This window comes from Rhodnius prolixus, unplaced genomic scaffold (assembly GCF_049639745.1).
Source record: "Rhodnius prolixus isolate KJV_2025 unplaced genomic scaffold, Rpr scaffold_11, whole genome shotgun sequence".
Taxonomy (NCBI): Eukaryota; Metazoa; Arthropoda; class Insecta; order Hemiptera; family Reduviidae; genus Rhodnius; species Rhodnius prolixus.
The window spans coordinates 14,508,903-14,529,651 of record NW_027411625.1 but is presented as its reverse complement, the minus strand read 5'-3'; the positions used below and the strand labels follow the sequence as shown (position 1 = coordinate 14,529,651).

At 31.7% G+C, this 20,749-nt stretch overlaps 1 protein-coding gene across 3 annotated transcripts in view; it reads left to right on the top strand.

Moving 5' to 3' along the window:
- Positions 1-18,406: 18,406 nt before the first annotated feature.
- Positions 18,407-20,749, top strand: part of Dscam4 (Down syndrome cell adhesion molecule 4) — a 211,187-nt gene continuing 208,844 nt past the window's right edge. Inside the window, exon 1 of one of the 3 annotated variants that reach the window (XM_074138487.1) lies at positions 18,407-18,846. In XM_074138487.1, coding sequence (XP_073994588.1) covers positions 18,780-18,846 — 67 coding nt within the window. In that variant the 5' untranslated portion in view covers positions 18,407-18,779. The remainder of the gene's footprint in view (positions 18,847-20,749) is intronic. The other 2 variants (XM_074138486.1, XM_074138485.1) reach the window with 2 other exon arrangements.

Here is a 20,749-nt window from a genome sequence, read left to right as displayed (position 1 = left end):
TATACTCGAGTAATAAGTCTCCTTATGCTTAACTTTCTGCATAAATCTCTTCGACTGGGAATAATTTAAAGTTAATTATTTTTAATTTATTTTCTTTCAGTCTGGCACATCAATAGCTGTCAGAGATGGGCTCTGGGCCTATAAAGTGAGTTAATTCATTACTCTGGATCTATTTATGTCCCTCCCAAAACCACAAAATTTCTTCTTTTTTAATTCATCAGATCTTCTTCTGCATCCCTTTCTCAGCTTAGTAGCTTTTACAGGGCTTTCGAAGAAGCTTGACTGTCCGAGAAAATTCTTTTTGCATCAATTTATTCTTATCCAGTTATGTCCAGTAAAATACATTCTAAGGACACATCACTCACCTCTGGTTGAAATACCGTCATTAGACGCTGCAATGACTGACTAATATTCCATATTCTTACCACTTATGATCACATTTCGTGACTCTGCACCTGTTGTGAGTTCAACTTTCAATTCACTCAGGCTTGCCAGCCTTACCTGACAATTCTTTATGAAATTTCTCTTTGTACTCACTGTCTGATTTAGATGTTAGGACATGATCTACTTTCGTGTATACCTTCAAGCAATAGTTAGATGATTCTCAGTATTTCTAGGCTCCCGCGACAATGTAGCTTTCACTCTCTCCCACTCACCATTTTATTTTATTTTGGAGCATATACTAATCGCTTGATATTCTTTTATAATTGAAGATTAATGAAAGCTACTTCTTTTTATTCTTTAAATTTAGATTTGGCAGCTGAAGTAAAAAACCTGACTATCAAAGCTATCATAATAATATTGCTTGCATTAACTTCTCAATAAATTACTATCTTGCATTGGGAGCTAAAATAAAATATGACTCTCATGATTACATTCTGCCCAAATAAGATATCCAAATCCTAAATTACGAAATATGAGGGATCCATTCTAGGAGACATTTTGAAATATTTATTAGCTTCCATTCGAAGGTGAAAATTTCAATACCCTGACAATACAGGGTTGTCAAGACGTGGACGTTAGCATTATGTGTTCTCAAAGCCTTGTCTTTTGAGCAAAGGAAAACTTTCATTTTTACGAAAGAAACCAGCTTCATGCAAAAGTATGGGCTAACTGAATATAATAGACCTTTTCTTCCAAGGTTTCCAAATGGTACAAATTTACCTGAACATAATTCGTGACTGGTGCCAAAACTGCAAGAAGCAGATATAAAAGACGAGAGGTTCTGCAACAAATGGAGCCACACCGCGTTACGAACGCATTATTTCCTAAAAGAAACCGTTCTTGGAATGTGAACTGAAAGATTTTCTGAAAATGCTTCCTTCTCATGGCCCCTTAGAAATCCCGATACAACTCCACCTGACAATTCTTCTTTGGATATCTCTAAAGAAGAGAGTCAGAAAACATGGTAAAATAACGCATCGGACAGGGTATGAGCAGCTGAGCGGGAATTATGTATACGCCGGGTTGCGTTCGCAAAATATCAAGTCAGAACATGGCGCAGAATGCTACGGCTTTAGAAACTGACTTGAAGCAGAAGGATGGTCACTGGGTTCTGAGGCCGTATTCAGACTGTCAATTTCATTTTTCAGCTGTTCAACACCCTCTATCTTTCTTCAGAAACCGCTTTGTCGCCAAAAATTTCACCTAAAAAAGAAATACATAAGAATAAAAATGTAGGGAGTCGAGAAAATACTAGAAAGGGAAAATGTAAAAACTTAGCGAGGTGTCCATGAGTCTACGAGCAATGACTACATTCCATGAGCCGTTTTTAACAGCTTAGTAACTATTAGTCAAAGCCAAAATGATTTACTTAAAAAAGCGGCCTGTCTGAAAAGAATCTATTTTGAAATGCTGCATCTTTTTTGATTCCTTTTTCCATTTACTTTGTAAATTAAATTCTACTAACTTTTTTTAAGTAATAAACAACACTTTTTTTTATCACAATTATTTAGCACATTTTAACAATCAATTCATTGAAAAAACAAAAAAGAATACTAAATATAATAACGATCATAATAATAATAAAAATAGCAATAAAACATTAAATTGAATGCTTTAGCAGAGAAATTAATCCAGAAATAAAAATCAACTACAGCTAAACTAAAAAAATTATGTTATATTTGCAATAATTATCTATACTACAGTTAACAAAATTTAATCAATTCTTTTGAATAATGAAGGTTTTTTCTTTACTTAATTCAGAATTTAGAATTCAGTTAATTGTTAAAAAAAATCCCCTTCAGATGTAAAAAATTGTAATAATGAAATAAAACTTTACCTTTTTGTAATGAAACCAAACATTGTAGTTGATATTTGCAAATAATAAACCAGAATATAAATTTATATAAATATACAGAAAATATTGAAAAAATGCGTATTCGTATTTAAATATTTTTAAATTAGCATAGTACAAAAATTAAAAATAAGATTAAACACTAATATAATCTTGAAAAGAGAAAGTAAAAATTTAAAAAACACTTGCCTTGCGTCTTTTAAGTCTTCAAAACTTTTAACTAAATTAAGTTAAAAAAAATTATTCCTAGTAAATTAACAAAATTAATAACACAAAAATTTAATTAAACAAAAATTAAAATTATAAATAAATACAATTTATGAGTAATTTTTGAAACTTTAGTATGGTAGAATCTTGTTTTTTGGAGATATAAACAACCTCATTTTGAAATTTTTCTATCGTGCTAGTTAGTTGGCAACATTAAGGATGATTGCAAATATTTACTGTATTTCAATTCAACTTATATTTTTGTTTGATTTCTGATAAAATTAATTAATTTTAAAGAGTTGACAAATAATAATCTCAGCATAAAATATGGAGTTGCAACAAAAATCTAGGTTTTTTTAATTGATATTTTTGAATGAGTATTAGACTTACTACTCATCAGTTTATTCGTCAAACTATAAGCCATCTAAGCCTGTACTTGTTTATTTGGAGGCATAGAATTCAACAGAATCCGCTTTTTCCTTCCCTCCCAGGACGAAATCTCCTCGCAAAGAATGACCCATGTTTAAGAAGAAGTTTAAACACTACCTTATTAATATTTGAAACACTCTGTCGCTGTGTGATATTTTCTTGCACTATCTTACTGCTGAAGAACTCACTAAAGAAGGGAGCCTTCGGCCAGAACAACAGGGATTAGAGTTCTGGTAAGTTAGTAGCTTTTCGGTACCAACTCGAAATGGGTAACAAGGTTACAGTTCCTTGAATCTTCTTCATCGGCTTTTTCCTACCCCCCTTAAAAAGGTAAAATAGGGGCAAACGTTTTAAAAAGGTTGTGACCAAAGACGGAAACACTGGCTATCTGCGAAAAGAAACTGAGCCATCAAATATTTGATCATTTGTCCAAGAATTGGTGCTTCTGACTGAACCACTTTGTTTTAGTTCATTTATAACTGTAAAAGTCTGGGCAGGATACAAAATATTTGAATTAGTTTATTTCATTTTATTTAATGTGCCAATAATTACATTACTATTAGTTATTTGTTTAATTTTTTGAAAGATGCTATAACTGTTAGTATTTATAGCTGTTCTAAATAAACTTAACATTTTTATGGGCACTGGTTTTTTAGATTATATATTTCTTTATTTTCCACAATTATTCATACAGGGCACTCTGAGAAAGCTATTCGCACGAGGGATCAATTTGAAGTGGATTTCACTGTTTCTTTTTGAAAGCGGACTTCAGACTTGAATACTTCTTGATTCCAGCTATGCTATGGTTCGTTGGATGGTGATAAATTAGCTACTTTGTAAAGACATCAGAAATACGGGCAGAATCTGGTAAAAATTATTTGAGCATCTAACTTCAATATTCAAGTTTTATTAGATTCTGACAGGCGTACTGCATAATCAACTCCCATGGGGGCTTGGGCCACTTATTACGAAACTATATATGGTAATTCTTTGCTTATTTAAAAGTACTCAACAAAAATTGGTTTATTTCATTGGTTGAAAACTGTGTTTGTGTAACTCAAAAACTAAGAACAGCTAGAGAGCTGTTCTATTAGCTAGAGAGCAATTCTATGGGTCTGGAACTGGAGCAGGGAGCTTCCAGTACGGGCTGAAAATAACTGCGGAGGCAAAAAAACTTTTATACGGGTGAGGAAAGCTAAAAATAAAAAAATGGATAAGTTAAAAATGTGTATTTTATTATGACGAGTAGGAATAATGCCGGTCAAGTATCCTTAGCAGACGCGGCCGAAAATAGATGGCCATGCATATAAAATTTCTTCGAACTTTTAAGCTGAATGGTATAGGGCAGTCATGAGTTTTGAATTATTAGGAACGTGATGTATAAGAAGTAAGAGAATTTAGTTAGAAGAAAGCTGGTGGCTTCAATGGTATCGTGTGGAATGAGATAGTGGTCCAGGATGGATGTCTTTGGGGGCAAAGGTCGCGCTTTAGTTGGTCAGATGATGTAGAGGAAGAAAGCGACAGTGGTAGTGGAAGAGTGAATGCTTTGGTTCGGAAAGGGTTATCTTGGAACCATTTGGGAAGGAAAACAATACCAACGTACACTTTCACAAAAACAAAAAACAAAATGCACAAACTGGAGTCTTTTATAAGTCATTTTTTATAAGTCTTAATTAATTGATTTTATTTAAATTAAAGATCTGTTAATTAAATCAAGATTTTTTTTTTTTGTTATTAATTAAAGAATCTTTTTCATGGCTGTGGCTGGAAATATTTGATTATCCAAAAGATGTAATGGGTAAACTATTTTTGTTGCAGCAGTTCTTAGTTGTTTTTCATTCTAATGTATTACAATTTATTTCTGATTTCAATTGTGGAACTTCTGCTTTAGCTCAAATTAAATCTTTTCCAGTTAAATAGAATCCTTTACTTTATTCAAGTTGAACTTAGTTTCAATGAAAGTTAATCTTTATTCAGTCAAATTAAAATATATTTCAATCGAAGTTAATTATTTTTAGTTCAATTTACTAATTTTTCCTAACCTAAAAAGTCAGATTCAAAAAATTAAACCTTTTCTATTCAAATTTTATCTTTTTTAATTTAATTATCTCTTTATTTAGTAAACAAACTTATTTTCTACTTGAATTTAATTTTATTTCCTCAAATAAGCTACTATCATCAATAGATTATTAACTTTAATAAAATATGTAATTCGGCTAACGAAAGATTTAATATGATTGAGATAAGTTTGTATTCAAATCGTTATTATTTCTGATCCGAAATTAACTTGATTTCAATCAAATTTATTTATATTTCTCCCGTACAAATCAGTAAAGAAAAAACTAATCAACCCTCAATCAAATTAATCAATCAAATTAAATCCTTTCATAACCAAATTTCACCCTTTACCTTACAAAGTGAATAAATTTAATAATTTTTTTCTAATCCAGAGTGATTTCTAATACAACAGTTTGGTTAATAGAACAGCCTGGGTAAAAAAAGTTTATATTTGTTTAACTTTGAATGTTTTGTTTAGTGAGTAAGTTTTTCCTCACTAGCAATTGATAAATAAAACTTCATTGAATTTATTAAAAACTATTCAAAATACAAAAACAACCAAATAGTAAGATGATGTATTCAATAAATAATTTCAATTGTATATTAAAAATAATTCAGTAAAAGATGCACCAAATTTTTTTATTTATTTGTATTTTAAATTGTATGAGAAAAGATAATAAAGATTAGTTAATTAAAAAATGCAAACTTTACAAAGCTTTTTATATTTAAAAGTATTATGTTGTAAAATAAAATAACATGCACGTAATGTGAAAAGATCATTGTAACCTTGTTTCATTATTTTTATTTCTTCTCTAAAGTTTTACAATTTGTCGAATAAATAAAAAAAGAAAAAGAAAAAACAAAACAAAAAAGTAAAATGTGTATAAATATTAAATTGAATAATAATTAATAATAAAATACTAATAAAAAAGAATTACTGGTTTATTTTTTCTTTTTCGAAATGTCAGAATTTTATTTAAAATTTGACCAAAATATGGCAAAAAAGGCTATTGTTTGAAATTAAAATCTTTTTATTGAAATTTTCCTTTAAAAAATGAAGATTATAATACAAATAAATAAAGAAAAACTAGTATGAGAAAGTAATATATAATAAAATGAATTAAAGTAAAATAAAAATTACTATTACATTTCTTAAAAGTAGATTAGTTGTTCTTATAATAATAATACTAATTATTATTATACTAAAAAAATGAATATAAAATCATTTTGTGTTCATTTAAAATAACACTTTTGAAGTGCCTAGCTGTTCAGTTATTATTTTGAATAAATAATTATATATATTTAAAAAAAAAGTAATATATAAAATAATAAAATATTATTAAGCGTAGTTACTTGAAAAAAAAAATAAAAAAAAAATACTAAGCAAAATATAATAAACAAGAAGAAATGGCGTAGTTGTGATATTTAATAGCTCTAGAGAAGGCCTAGATTTCCTATTGTTCATATATACATACTGGCTTTTTAATTTTTAATATTATTAATTTTTTCTTTTTTAGTCGCTGTAACAAAGGCGTTGCCCATTTTGAGGCAAGGTTTGGGTTTTAAAAACAAAAAGGAAATAAAACAAGCCATTTTTGTGATTTATTAAATGAGTATTGTTTCTGCCAGAAATATCCATTATAATTCTTTGAGGCGACCAATAAAAGAATACACTGAACTTAATCTGAAGAACAGATTACTCAGGGAACATATCCCTAAATATCACTCGTATATAATTAAACAATGCAACACAGAAAGAATTCCTCTCCTAATGATTTCTTGATGCTGCGATACCTAATTCAGCCTCGCAGGTGAAATGAAGTGTGGGTCGCCAGTGCTATATTATATTTAGAAGTTGTCATTTTTTGCGGGTGGTCTGTAGCTGTGGTAATTTTTCAATTCTTTTTGAGAAAAACGTCATCTAACGGGCAACTCTGGATAGAGGACATATACCAAAGAGGACATATTTGCCAAATACCTCGTTGCAATTCTGAGAAAACTATTTATGGAAGAAAATATCTACAGCGAGAAAAATGAACTGCAGAAATTCTGAATTTCAGTTTAACTTTTTTCTCATAATACGGTCTTAATGTTCGGCTTTACTTCTTTAAAACTGAGTGATGTTTGTATTAAAGCATCCGTTAAATTCGTCTTCAACTGCGACATTTATGTGGTAATATATATGTACATAAAACCAACGACCTTAATTTTTGTTTCTTACCTGATTAGAACCATTAATTTTGAACCACAAACAGAAAAGACAAAAAAGGATGTCTGCTAGCGAAAATGATATTTTAGTTGCGTTCAGGGGGTGCTGTACAGGAAGTCGATGAAAGGATGTTATAATTAATGGGTTAAATAGAAAACAAATAATTCCGATAGAATATTTACATTTATTTTCACTTTCCCTAACTACACTAGGTAAGGAGATCTAGTCCAAATTTAGGTTTTAAATTTTCACCCGAACTATGCATCTGATTTGAGGCCCTCCAAGTTCAAAAAAGTTTTTTTATAAATTGGTCTGTAAGAGTGTTTGTTTTTTTTTTGTTTGCCCAAAAATTGCACATACATAGATCGCTAACTTTCATTTGAAACATATGCCTAGGAAAGTGCGATTAAAGGCACTAATAGGCGGGGACCAGTAGTTAGAATTTGGCTCTCTTTGCATAAACTGATCACCAATTGTGTAATCGTGAAGTTAGAATTGCATATGTAGATTGGCTCACCAACAAATCACTGAATAGATTTTGGTAGTTGCAGCGATTTTCACGTAAAGATTTCCTTTAAAGAGATTGTGTACACTATTGAAGTCAACCACTATTTTCTACCAAATCTAAGTTTCAAGAAGTTTAATTACGTGAACTGCGGTAAGGGAAAGCCGTGTGAAGGATTTACTAAAAACGTTCGGCCGAACGATTAACGAAACTTGTGAGACACAGCTTGTCAGTAGCAGCAACTACCTAAGGCGCCGTTTGCAAACTGCATTATAGCAATGAAGTTCGAAAAATAAAAGCAACTATAAAAATACAAGGAGTTGCTCGTAGTCACGCTGCGCTGAAAGCACTAAATTCTCGTGTCGTTCTACGGTCTCATGATCAGGTGCAGAATCTTCGTGCCTTCACTTCAAGTTATTGCTAGAATATTCCAGGAAATTGGAAGAAGTTTCTTCTTTCAAGGATGTATTTCTAGCCTTGGTACCAGATCATATTAGTCTTTTAGGAAGTGAACAATTTAATAGGTTGGCCAAATCAGTTTTCTCTCATGCAACTCTGTCCATTTTCCAGGAATGGTTGGTTTTATGCAATCATCTTTATGAATAAGCTCGATGGTTGTCGGCTGTTTAAAATTCTAACTTAGGGGCAGGGCTGATATACTTTTTCACTGACGTCTCTCAGATAGCTGTTGGGACGCTTGTTGTACACTATAATTGGTTTTAATGGGTGCTTATTGAGAAAGAGACTCTTCTGCGTTCGTATGTTTAGTTTGCTAATTATTTGCAATATACAACACCATCAAAAGACCTACAGTAACTCCAGCGAGATATGTGTTACAAGTAAAGAGGAAGCAAACATATTGAATGCTTGCGAAGGAAGTCTTTGGCAGTGTAAGAGGAAGGAGAGAGGTGTGGAATAAGAAGAGATAATGTCTTGATGGAACTGTGCCAGGGTCAAGATCTAATAGGGTGGTAAAAAATGTGGAAGTATTAAATGTTTGTGGCATTTAGAAAGAATGAAAGATTCTAGGAGCCAAAAAGAAAGAAAGTGAAATGGTGACCCTGGAGAGACAAGAAGAAGAGGTATCCCGAGAGTCAGAAGGCTGGATGACTTGGAGTCAAGCATGGTAGTAAGAGGTAGTTCTCCTTCTGAATTATGGAAGGGAAGAAGAATGGTAAAGAGTGGAGTTGAAGGACAAAAGTCCTAGGTGCGCTGCAAAGCATTGAAGAACATGAAGAGAGCGAAGAGTAGCGATTAAAAACCAAAAAACACAAAATCTTTAATCACTACCTCTTCCTACCTGAAATATCTTGAAGTGAAAAGAAACGAAAATTAAAATTGTAGTTGAACGATAGGAAAGGTGCAACAGCCTGCAGCTAATCGAGATGCTGCAAAGTTAAGTTTTTTAATGAAATAGTTTTATCTAGTTAATGAAATGCAGCTTAAATTTCTTTTTTGAAAATTAATACTGTGAAAACAAAAAATATTTAGATAAAAAATAAATTAAATCTGATATTAAATGTGTTTAAGAAACTGACAAAAATATTAGCCAGGATTTTTAAAGAATGTTTAATGTTTTGCAGTGTTCTAACACTCTGGGATTAGGGAGGTGGATTAGGGAGGTGGATTAGGGTGGAGGATTAGGGAGGTGGATTAGGGAGGTGGATTAGGGAGGTGGATTAGGGAGGTGGATTAGGGTGGACCAAGAACAGAGAACTACTTGGATAAGTCTAACTTCATTACTACTGAATACTCTTGAAAAGTTGTTGGCTAGATATATATGTTACACGAGGGTCCTTCAAGAGATTTTATATGATGTCCAAACCAACATGCTTATATTGTTGATAAACAGATGGAGACGACTTAGCACTGTCTTGTTAGAGAATAGGCTCTGTAAGCGTAGAAGAAGAAAAGTAAGTTTAATCGTCAGTAATATTTTAAAAAAACGTAAAAAAGTACAAACCAGTGAAATGACACTTTAGAGTAAGCCTACACTCACCCAGCAAAACTGATCGTCAAGCCATTTACTTCGAGGATGGAAACACAAAAATTCTTTGAATCTCCTATTACGGTAAAATGACTCTAAGAAAGGAAGGTGACAATTTGCGAAATCTTTACGATTTCAATAGTTGCTCTTAAGATGGGAAGAAAGCAGAACTCAGCTAGTATGTATGTATGCACAAAGTTTGCCAAATAAATAAAAACAAATGAAAGAGGGAATATTAAAATAAAGAAAATGGGAAAGCTTTTATAAATTTTACTAAAAATCCTTTTATTATTTGGGTCTTATTTTCAAAAAGCCAGCAATTTGGTTCAAAAGCGACTTTGGGAAGACTTTGTGAGTTCGGAAATTTCGGCTAAATTAATTTTAATATGGATCTTATATCTATTTAAAAAAGAAATACATATTACATAAATTATGTACTTTAAAAATTAACAATTAAGAAATTGCATGGAAAATATGCAATTATTTTCAATTATATAAAGTACTTTTAATTTTATTTATTTTTTCATTTCTATCTCGTTTAGAGGACTTTTGTATAAAATATTTTATTGACCCTTTTTTATAATTTCTATTCGTCAAATTGTTTTTGAAATACTTTCAGCTGTCTCTTTTTGTACTCAGGGATCCTAAAAACGCGCATTTCTGGTATAAACACAAATTTCAAAATCTGCTCGAAACAACCATTTCCTACCCAAAATCTCTCTAAAACAAGTTTTTTTAAAAAAAGTATCTTAAATAAAAGTGTAGCTATACCTACTTGTATGTAATTTGTATTAAGTTAAAGAAAACTTATAGAAGTCATGTGCTAGAAATCGCAAGGAACTGAGAAAAGTTAACAAAAGAAAGTGGCCTCATCCGGCTAGCTAATTTTGACCAAAATCTTTGTGAGTTTTTCTATTTTTGCGTTACAATGGCAGTGAAACGTGGTTTCTCAAAAATAGTAATAATATAGATAAATTAGCCACAAAATAAGTAATAGCTGTTAGTTTTACAGTCTTAAAATAAAATTAAATCTAATAACTAATAGAACACCCAAAAAAGTAAAAAAAAAAAAATTTTCAATCTTTTTTTCAAAAAAATTATTTAAACTTTGAAATTTGTAAATACATTTAATAAAAAGTAAGAAAATGTACTGTAGCCAAACACTTGTTAATAGAAAGCAAACAAATTAAAAAAACAAATATTCAAATAATTTATAAAAAAAAAATAGGTAAAAGGCAGTGTTTTTAGGATGGGTGCCTTTAAGAAACAAAATTTAAAATTGTTTAGGATAGTTGCGAAACAGCAAAAAAAAAAAAAAAAAAAATTCAAAAATTTGATACCTAAAAAAGAAAATGCAGAAAATAAAAAATTATTAGCTTTATAATCATGCATGGTAATTAAAAAACTCACAAATTATAAAACCTCCATTATTTTAATCTTCTGGGTAAAATAAAAAAATAATTTAAAATTGTTATAATTGGATTTGGAAAATTCTTTAATTTTCTTCTTCTTTTTCTCTGTGGAAACTGTGTGAATATTTACAGTTATTGGTATATTTTTTACAAATTATATTTATAAAGTGGCGAAAAGAAAGCAAGTTCCCAAATAAATGTAACTTCGCTAATTTTTAGTATAAATACTATAAATAATTTGTAGTTACTGCAGTTTTGACATTGATTATTTGACGACGAACAATGTCAGAAAAATATCATTTTAGCATCGTATATATCATTGAGCCTTGTCTAATATTTTAGCATCGTAATTTTTCCTCATTATTTAAACTTCCCAGCTCGTTTATGGTACGGAGTTTGATTGTACAATACTCGTGTATTGTAAACTTTAGATTTAAGGTAACCCTTTAGAAAGGAATCGGACCAATCTGGTGAGCTTGGGGGACCAGCGAAGATTATCATAACGTAAAACTGTTCTTCAGCGAGAAATCCGTACATCTTGCATCGCCTTTAAATAAATACTCAATGTTTAAACTGCAACTATTTCAAATTGTTAAGGTGAAAGGCTTTTCTTTTTTAATATTGGAAATCAACGAAGTTGTATTTGGCAAACATGCGTTCTCTGCACCATTCCATACGAGCAAATTTTAAAATTGAAATAATAAAACAATGAATTAAAGAAACCATTTTAGGATTGAATAAACCAGCAAGGAGACACTTTAGCACTTAATATTTATTGCGAATGGCCATATTTTTAATTAATTAAAAAATGCATATGTGCTATTAATAAGTTTATTAAGAATTTTTTTGATCAAATAAAGAGTATATATAAATATAAATGAAATAAATAATTTTTAATAAACGTTAATATTCAGAGAATTTTTGGAGGAATTAAGGTTGTTGTTTTTTGTTTTAAATAAAAGTTGTAATGTTATTTATTTAATGTATAATTTTTAAGGTATACACCAAAATAAATTTAATAAAGCTCAAGAAAATAAAAGATAAGTGGAAAACCTAAAACAAAATCTACATTTTAAGAAAAAACTGAAAATATTAAGGTTTTCCTCACTACACGAGGGATTTTCCTCAACTTCCAAAAAATTCCGCATTCATTGCCACTTTACTGATGTATTCACTGTTCTTTAATTTCTAGTCATCATTAGGATCCCTAAAATAAAATTAAAAATTAAATCCGCTTCGTTCTACTCAGATCCTAAAAAGCCTTCAATGTTATTAAAAACCTATTAACCTACCTTCCAATAACTAAAAGCCAATAAATTATCTTCGACCTCAAAACCACAGTAAAGCTCTTAAAAGAAAACTATTGGCCTTTCTTCTTTTCCTTCTAAAGATTTGGTGACGAAGCTTCAAACACGACTTAATCCTCCAATAAATACTTTCCAAACAAATATTCTCCATTGTTATTAAATGATTTAATTAAATTGAATTTAATAAGAATATAAAACATTATTGAGCATGTTATATAAAATATTTAGGGCCTACTTAAACATCTGATTATTGCACTACGATATTATTGAATGAAGAACAAAAACTAAAACGCCGGCCGTATTTTTTAATAAATACTCTTGTAATAACATTTAGATTATTGTATGATTTATTGTAAATCTGACAGTTAAAAATTATTGTTATGAACAAAACATTAATAAAATTTAAAAAAAAAACAATAAAATCTAATTCACGTAATTTATTTCTCGACGAGGCAACACTGCTACACAGTCTAATATTTTTCAAAAAGGAAATAAATATTGCTTTCATATTTTACTTTTTGCTTTCCACAGTCTAATAGATAATTGTTTTGGTTTGAGAGTTCCTCCTCCTCCAGTAATTTCCCGGTGTCCAAGTTCCTGCATCATTGCTATCATTGCCAAAAAATCGCCAGTGCCATCATGTTCCTTCTGTTCAGTTTCTTCAGGTGCCATCTGAGTCGACAATGTCCTGTGAGAAAACATACCATTTTTTAAGAATGGCTTCCAAACAGGATTGGGTTGTTAAAAAGAGTTCTGCTAGAAAGATATTGAACTAATGGGATTTACGTGAATGGTTAAATGTAATTTCCTGTGGCACGCTTTGGCAACTTGGATGATAAAAGGTATATTCAGGCGGGAAACATAAAGAGGAGAGTTGACTTATGGATCGAAAAAGCATTTTACATGGAATTCTCTGGAGGTTTGTGCGTTTGGTTGAACCCTATAACCCATTTCCATACGACTAGATATGTTTTATAACAAATGTATAAGACGTCTTTTGTTACCAAGAGAGAATTTGCTAACTGCGGCCAAAGCGGGTAAAAGCAGGTTATGGGATAGGATGATCTAATCTTTATTCTTTTCAAACCAGATTAGGTATCCAGTTATTTAAGACCAGCTTTGATGCCCTTCTTGAACAGTCTTGCTGCAACGAAACAATTTTCGACCTTTTTCTGTCCAAGACACCTAACTTGGTATACTAATTAGGTATTGATTCGCAACGTCACGGTCAGGTTCACCTACAAACGAAAGCTTTAGGCACAAGAAAAATATTTCATTCCATTACTGAAAATTATGGATCGAGAAGGTATATTCGAACCTATATTGGTGGAACAATCCATATTTGTAACTAGGATAGAAAACTTGATCTGATTACAAATAAATGTTAAATTCACAGTTACTGTTCAATCCTGATCAATATGCAACTTACGAGCTGTATTGACACGTGCATATGCCCTTGTATGTATTATATAGTATACACCTGCATTATAAAGTAAAAAATTTACAAATACTGAGGAGACGAAAATACGATGTTAGGAGTTTTTGCAAAGGTAGCTGCTGGTCCGGGAAAGGTACTCCAGTCAGCAATGTTAGTTCTAGCAACCTACCTCTCGCCAACCCAATAGGTGAGTTAACAAAAATTTTGTTTCAACTATTAAAATTGTACAACTTATATACAGATCTTGTTAAACGCAAATGTAAAAGACCTAAATGAAACTCAATGCAAATTCGCCTAACAACAACTTCGTCATAGACTGCCAAGAATGTTTCGTTTAAGTTGTTATGAATAGCTGGGCAAATGTCATCTAGGTAAAAAATGCTTTCGTAGAATAACCATAGAAATTAGTACTTTTTCTTTGGCACTTTAGCACCTTTAGCTCAGCACTTAAATTTTGTGGATTAATAGTAAGAAAATGCAACAATATTATAAGTGATAACCGTCTATCACAATAACTATCTGAAGAAGAAAATAAATTCGTTGACACGCTGTGGAAAAGTAAGAGCTGCATTTCATTGAACGAATCCTAGATAATAGATCTCCTCATAAAGTTACTAGAAACGAGTTATGCAAGGGTCCAAACTGAGTTTAGTTTGCTTAAGATTTCTGGGAAAAGACATTCCGCAGACAAGGTAAATTGTAATAAGTTCTACCCTCAAGTAAGTAGAGCACACTTAAAGTAGCTTAATTTGATAAACAGCTGTTGGTTGAAGAATGAGATGTAGTTCATCAGAAAGTCGGTATGTGATGATACAATTAAAGGCAAAATAGCAGATAACACTAATAAAAGTGAACAGTATTAAACTATTTTGTAATTAAAGATCACATTAACCGGTCTAAACCAAGATAATATTGTAAGAGTCTAAGTTAAATCAAACAAATAAGATTGCAACGCAAAAGTAACGTTTTATTATGTACAATTAAGAATTGACATTTAAGTGTAATAACCAGGTGGAAAATGCATAATCTGTATTCGTAAGCTCAAATGGTATTCATAGATTACAAATCATTAATTAGAGATTCTCCCTATTTATATATTTGAATTAATTGGGAATTAACATGCATAATGTTAAAACTAACTCGAGAAGTTTGAAGTGGTAGCATGACTGAGGGATTGCGAAGGTTTCTGAATAGCCCCAAAGCTTACGAACTGCTGTAGAGTCCTAATTATTTCTCTCGAAGTGGTAAGAATACATGTTACCTTAATCTACATAGACCATCTCGGAACATTTACTCTTCTTTCGCGCTAATACGGGCGAGGATTATGCAATTCTTTTTCACCACGAGTGATACTAAGATCTATGTTTGGGCCTTTCATGGTGCAACCCACCTCTTCTTTTTTCCATTCATTTCTTGTTCAGAATCAAATTCTCTGACACTACAGAAAGCCCCAAAAATTATCTATTTCATTAAAAAGATTATTAATTATTATTTGATACTATTATTATTATTTTTAAGAAAAGGATAGGTTTTAAATGTGCCAATCCAGAGAAATGTGTTCGAATCGTTTAAAAAAAAAATAAAAAATGGAAGGCATATAAACGTGGTTGGAAACAGATGAGTTAGAATGATAGAATCCCTTGACTAAAAATCCATTTCTGGTTATTGGGTTTTAACAAAACACAGTAAATCCTTTTCAGTTCGCCGTGAATTAATTTTTGAGACATTCTGCTAAACACTACGACTATGAACAAAAATAGAATTTTTACCAGAAAAATAAAACATTGACTGACTGATTATAACCGTAATGGTAGAAAACATAGCATATTCTACCAAGGTGAGAGAATAGTTACGGGTGTAAGAAGTCACAACTAGAGGTGTGAAGGAAATGGAAAACACCTTCTCTTTCTACTGCCAGGGAAATATATAAAAGCCAGGTCAAGCCTCATTCAAAAGCTCTCACTCAAAGAACCGCTCGTAATAATCTGGGAACTGCGATCGATTATCATCCAAGTCATGACCTCAAGGTTGCTCAAATCCATATTTCGTATTAATCATATGAATTCCAATTAGTTCATATTACACTTGTTAAGCTCGGTTATTATAATTGAGATTAACTTTTTTTTTATTGAACGTTACTGATTTGTTGCAAATTTATTCCTTAATCTGACTGCACAGACGAACTATACAAATGTTATAAAGTAAAGTAAAAGTAAAGAAATCGCCTATATTTCCAGGCGGGGCTTAACGTCCAACTACCAATTAGGTGTCGTGGACGGGAGCAGAAGCTCATTCTTTACTATAAACAAGTTTTTCTAACAAATAAAAAGCAGTCATGTGCGGGATTCGAACTGGGCATCTCCCAATTACAAAGTCACGCTCTTGACCACTAGACCAACACCTGACACTACGCATGTGATAATATTTTATTGTGTTATAAATACACAATTTTGTGTTTTCAAAATTAGTTTATTTTATTTTTCGACTGTTGAATTATACCATTACAATTGTTAGAGATTTATGAAACAACGGGTTACATACATATGGACTATCTAAGGGTGAAACAATAGGTCTGGAGAACCAAAGGAATGTTATGAAGTGTAATTTGTTAAGTTATGTCTTGAACAATGTTATCAAAAATTGGAGAGTTCTTTGGTGTCTGACCTAAAATTAATGGAAGTTTTTGTTTTTAATGTGTATCATTTCTGGTATATTACGTTTGTTTCTGCAGGTGTTAGTGACAAGTATGTATGTGTTTTCAAAGTGGAAATCGAGTTGTAGTTCGATATGGCGCTTAATGAGAGTAGGAGTCTTTCCCATAGTTTTTTCTTTTGGTTCACGGTCGTGTCGGAATTGGTTCAACCTCTTGTTTAAATAGTGGGAGGTTTGGCCAACATAAATCGCAATACAGTTTTTGCAGTTCTTTTTATGTATTTTTGGTATTGTCTTTTAATTAAAATTCTTCGGTAGGACAGTTGTTTATCGTCAAAAACTGCACCAAAAGCGAAATTTAGGAAAACATTCAACTTTGACCTTTTTTTTTTAGCAAGGTGGTAACAGTGTCATTATAATTAGAATATATTTTTGGGGTCATTAACCTTAATTAGTTTGATCTCTCTTATCTTAATTCTATCATCTCATGTCTTATCTCTTTATCTCTCTAATCTTAACTGCAGAGAAATTGATGTCAAGATTAGAATTAGGAAGGGAAGTGACGGTACACGGCCTTTCCACTGCTAGCAAAGAAGCTGCATGGCCAGGAACAGCCTCTGTACACAATCCATTTCAAGAAAACAGTCATAATTATCCGGGATCTGTACTCGATTATTTACGCCACGACTTCACGCTGGCTGAAATCCATATTTCATTTATAATAATTGAGTTTATTTTAATTTATAATAGAAGTTAATTGATTACTGTTCATTCTTTTTGGTGACTGATTCATAGTTTCAATAGGATGAAAAAATAATTGCCATTTCAGTCGAGTAAAATTTATTCTGCCGAGCTTTCGACCTAGGGACTAGGTCATCTTCAGGGCTGTGGAACATATTTACAGTTTGTTAACAATGATTCTATTGAAATGAATATGTATAATAAAACATTTTATTTATGTTTACTAGGTCGAAAGCTCGGAAAAATTAATTTTACTCGACTGAAATGGCAATTATTTTTTCATCCTATTAGTTGATTACCTTAGTTTCATCATCTCATTAACTCTAATCATATGTGTCTCAATTTATTCATCAGGTTCTCTGATTTTTTTATTTTCCGAAATAAATGATTTTAGGAGAAATTCGGTGGTAATACGAGTAAGATTAAAACATATTTCCGAATTTATTGCGGAGCTGTTAGGCGTTGGGTAATGTAACTAGAGGCACTCTGTTACCAGTAAGTAATTTACGGGCGTTAGACAAGCATAACAAAGAATGAAAGAACTGTGAGACTCAGTATTGATAGAAATTGGGCACTTAGAAATGTATTAATTAAAGATTTGCTTCTGATTTTTCACTACAAACTTATTCTGCCTTTGGAAGGCTATGAAATTGGTGAATGAAGGTTGAAATCAGGCAAAGAGACTGGATTGAAGGAATTATTGTGGGTAAGGATAGATGTGTGAGATTGTTGCTGTTGGGGTGGGAATATTCTGCAGGAGAGGGGGGGAGATTCTTGTTTCAAGATAATTTTTGAAAAAAATGTTAGAGTAATTGTGGGGTTAGTATGTGTGTTTGCAAGTCTGTGCGTATGTATGTGTGGCCGAGTATGGGTTTAAAGCTTGTGAAAAGCTCTGGGCTTGTAAACCCGCTTCTCCGCTCCACTCTCTCCAGAAAGCCCGTTTTACAAAACCTCCCACTGGCTCCCCTACCTTCCAGGAAAGGGGCGCTTTCGGGATGGGCTGGAGCAGAGTGGCTAGAGGGGTAAAGTTTCTACGCATGCCCACTTGTAACCACTTTAAACCACTGCCACAGCATCCCTCTCACACTCAAACGTATCACACACATACTAGCCCCTTGTAAAGTCTGTATTTGGTGGAAGGCTGCTGGTCTTAGTGTTTAGAGATGTGTGCGTTTGTGTGTATGCGAATACTAGTAGATAGAATGAGAGGGACCCGGCACACAGGACGCGGAGGGAGGAGTTTAGAGACTTTACTATTACAATAAAAGCGTTGCCGGTATTGTGAGGTGGTCTCTCGCATCTCCCCCAAACATTTCTCAGTCGGATTGTAGCGTTTGTCGCGTACACATCGCACCAAAAAACACATCCCCGATCTTTTATTTATTTTATGTTTTCTATCGCGACCCTCCAAAAACACATTTAACTAAATACATTTTTAAACTTTGATAACTAAAATTAACAAATCAAAAATACAATAAAATGACAATAAGTAAAATAAAATAATAAATAACAACAAAAATAAATATTCCGCAAAAATTATGCGAAATTCACAAAAAATTAGCAATTTTTATCACACTCAACAAAATTCGACATCCCAAGGAAAAGGTAAAAAAAAACCAAAATTTTATATTAATGTTATTCCTAAAAATTTTAATTCCAAAATTTAGACAATTTTTTTTTTGAGAAATGTACTTACCTGTATTAATCACCTGTTGGTATAATTTTGAATACTTTATTCATTTAATTTCAGTAAAAATATGGTTTTATTCACTTTTGGAAGAACCAGTAAAAATAAAAAAAAATCACATGGGTTCCATGTCATGTGCATGTTCTTCTTTTTGTTTCGATATATTGCATGTGGGTTGTAACCTTATTATGTATATTTTACAATTAAACTAGCACTTTTTACTTAATATCTTTGTATAGTCAACTATATTAATAAAAAAAATTACTAATATATAAAATAGAATAAGTGATTCGTTCATCTGGGGTGAATCAAATGAATCCTTGTTAAATATTGTAATTTGTTTAACCGTTATAAAAGGAGAATTCCCATTTAGGTGGTTAAATGTTAGCAAAGTATAAACTTCAATGAATTCCAGGAAGTAGGCGCAAAAGAAGAATTACAAAAATCGCTTAAAATTTCCTTCAAATCAATAATTGTAATCTCCTTGATTCTTAACTACCCAACCAACGTATTTCTGATATTCGGATTTTTTTTTAACCCAAGAAAAATGATTAGGTTAGAATTGTAAACTTTTTCTGTAAAAATGAAGACACGTTACGGGTAAGTTTTGTCCTATTGCTTAGAACCCCTAAAGAATGGATTTCACGGAGAAATCATTCTGACCAAAAACGCCCACATATGTGTAGTGTGTATAAGAAGTATTTTTGAGGATATGATTAACCTTTAGTTTTGTTATCATTTACTTTTTAATTCTTAATTTAGCCTAGGTTTCGACCTTCCTGGACCATGTTCTGAAGCCAAAACTAGAACTACCTGAGCACAAGAAGCAATCTACACAAAATTAAACAAAAAAAATCGATGATTTCAGCATTGAAATTCATCACTACCTAAGATATAACTCATAAATTCCGTTTAAAACAAGAATTACAGTTTGAAGATCATTCAGCGTCGTTGCAAAAAAGGTTATAGCTATAACTACAATATGCTCTTCATTTTAAATAAAATTTAGGATTTATAACTTTTTGTATGGTACGAGGAAATAACTGTCAAATTCGGCTGTTTTGTTTTTTTTAATATTAAGCTTCTTCGTGCAGTTTCTGATGAACAACCCTGCCGGACAATTATTTACGAATAAATTACCGAATAAAAAAATATAAAGCAACCTTATAAATCCTTTCACTTAAGTGGACATTGATTCCTCTAAAATCTTATCTTCGGTAGTGCTACATGTAAAATAATGTTTTAGTCAAACGAAATTAGTATTATCCAATACCGCACTTGTATGAGCAAGTAACGATTTGAGCAGACCTCCAACCTTTGAGTTTTTCAGAGGGATAAACTCTTGATGTCCCTTGAGTACGGAAAAGTGCATTTCAAAGATTGACATGTTTTGTGCGGCAGTGTATCTCTTTATGTATCCTTGAGAATTCGTTAACGTAAAATTCGCTAAAAAGTATTATTTTATTTTAATTTTTTTGTAAATGCCCCGCATAAGAGATCGCATTTTGCATCGTGCAATATTCGTTGCACTTCGAGACTCAATGGTTCTTTCTGTTTCCTCTTCTAGCCCGTCACGATTCTGACGTTTTTTATTGCCGTTTTTGTGGGGAACAGGGTAGTGTGTTAGTTTTGCTAGCTATTGATGGTACACGCTGTTGTTGATATTTTGTTGAAATTGCTCTGGAACTGCCCTAGTATTAGGGGATTTGTGATTTAAGTTGTCCGTGCAGTATATAAGCCAGTATTTTGTAAGAATCTGCGAGCGCAGATTTGAAAATAAAACAATTATATACCTGCTTTCTCTCGTTTTGCTTCTGGGTA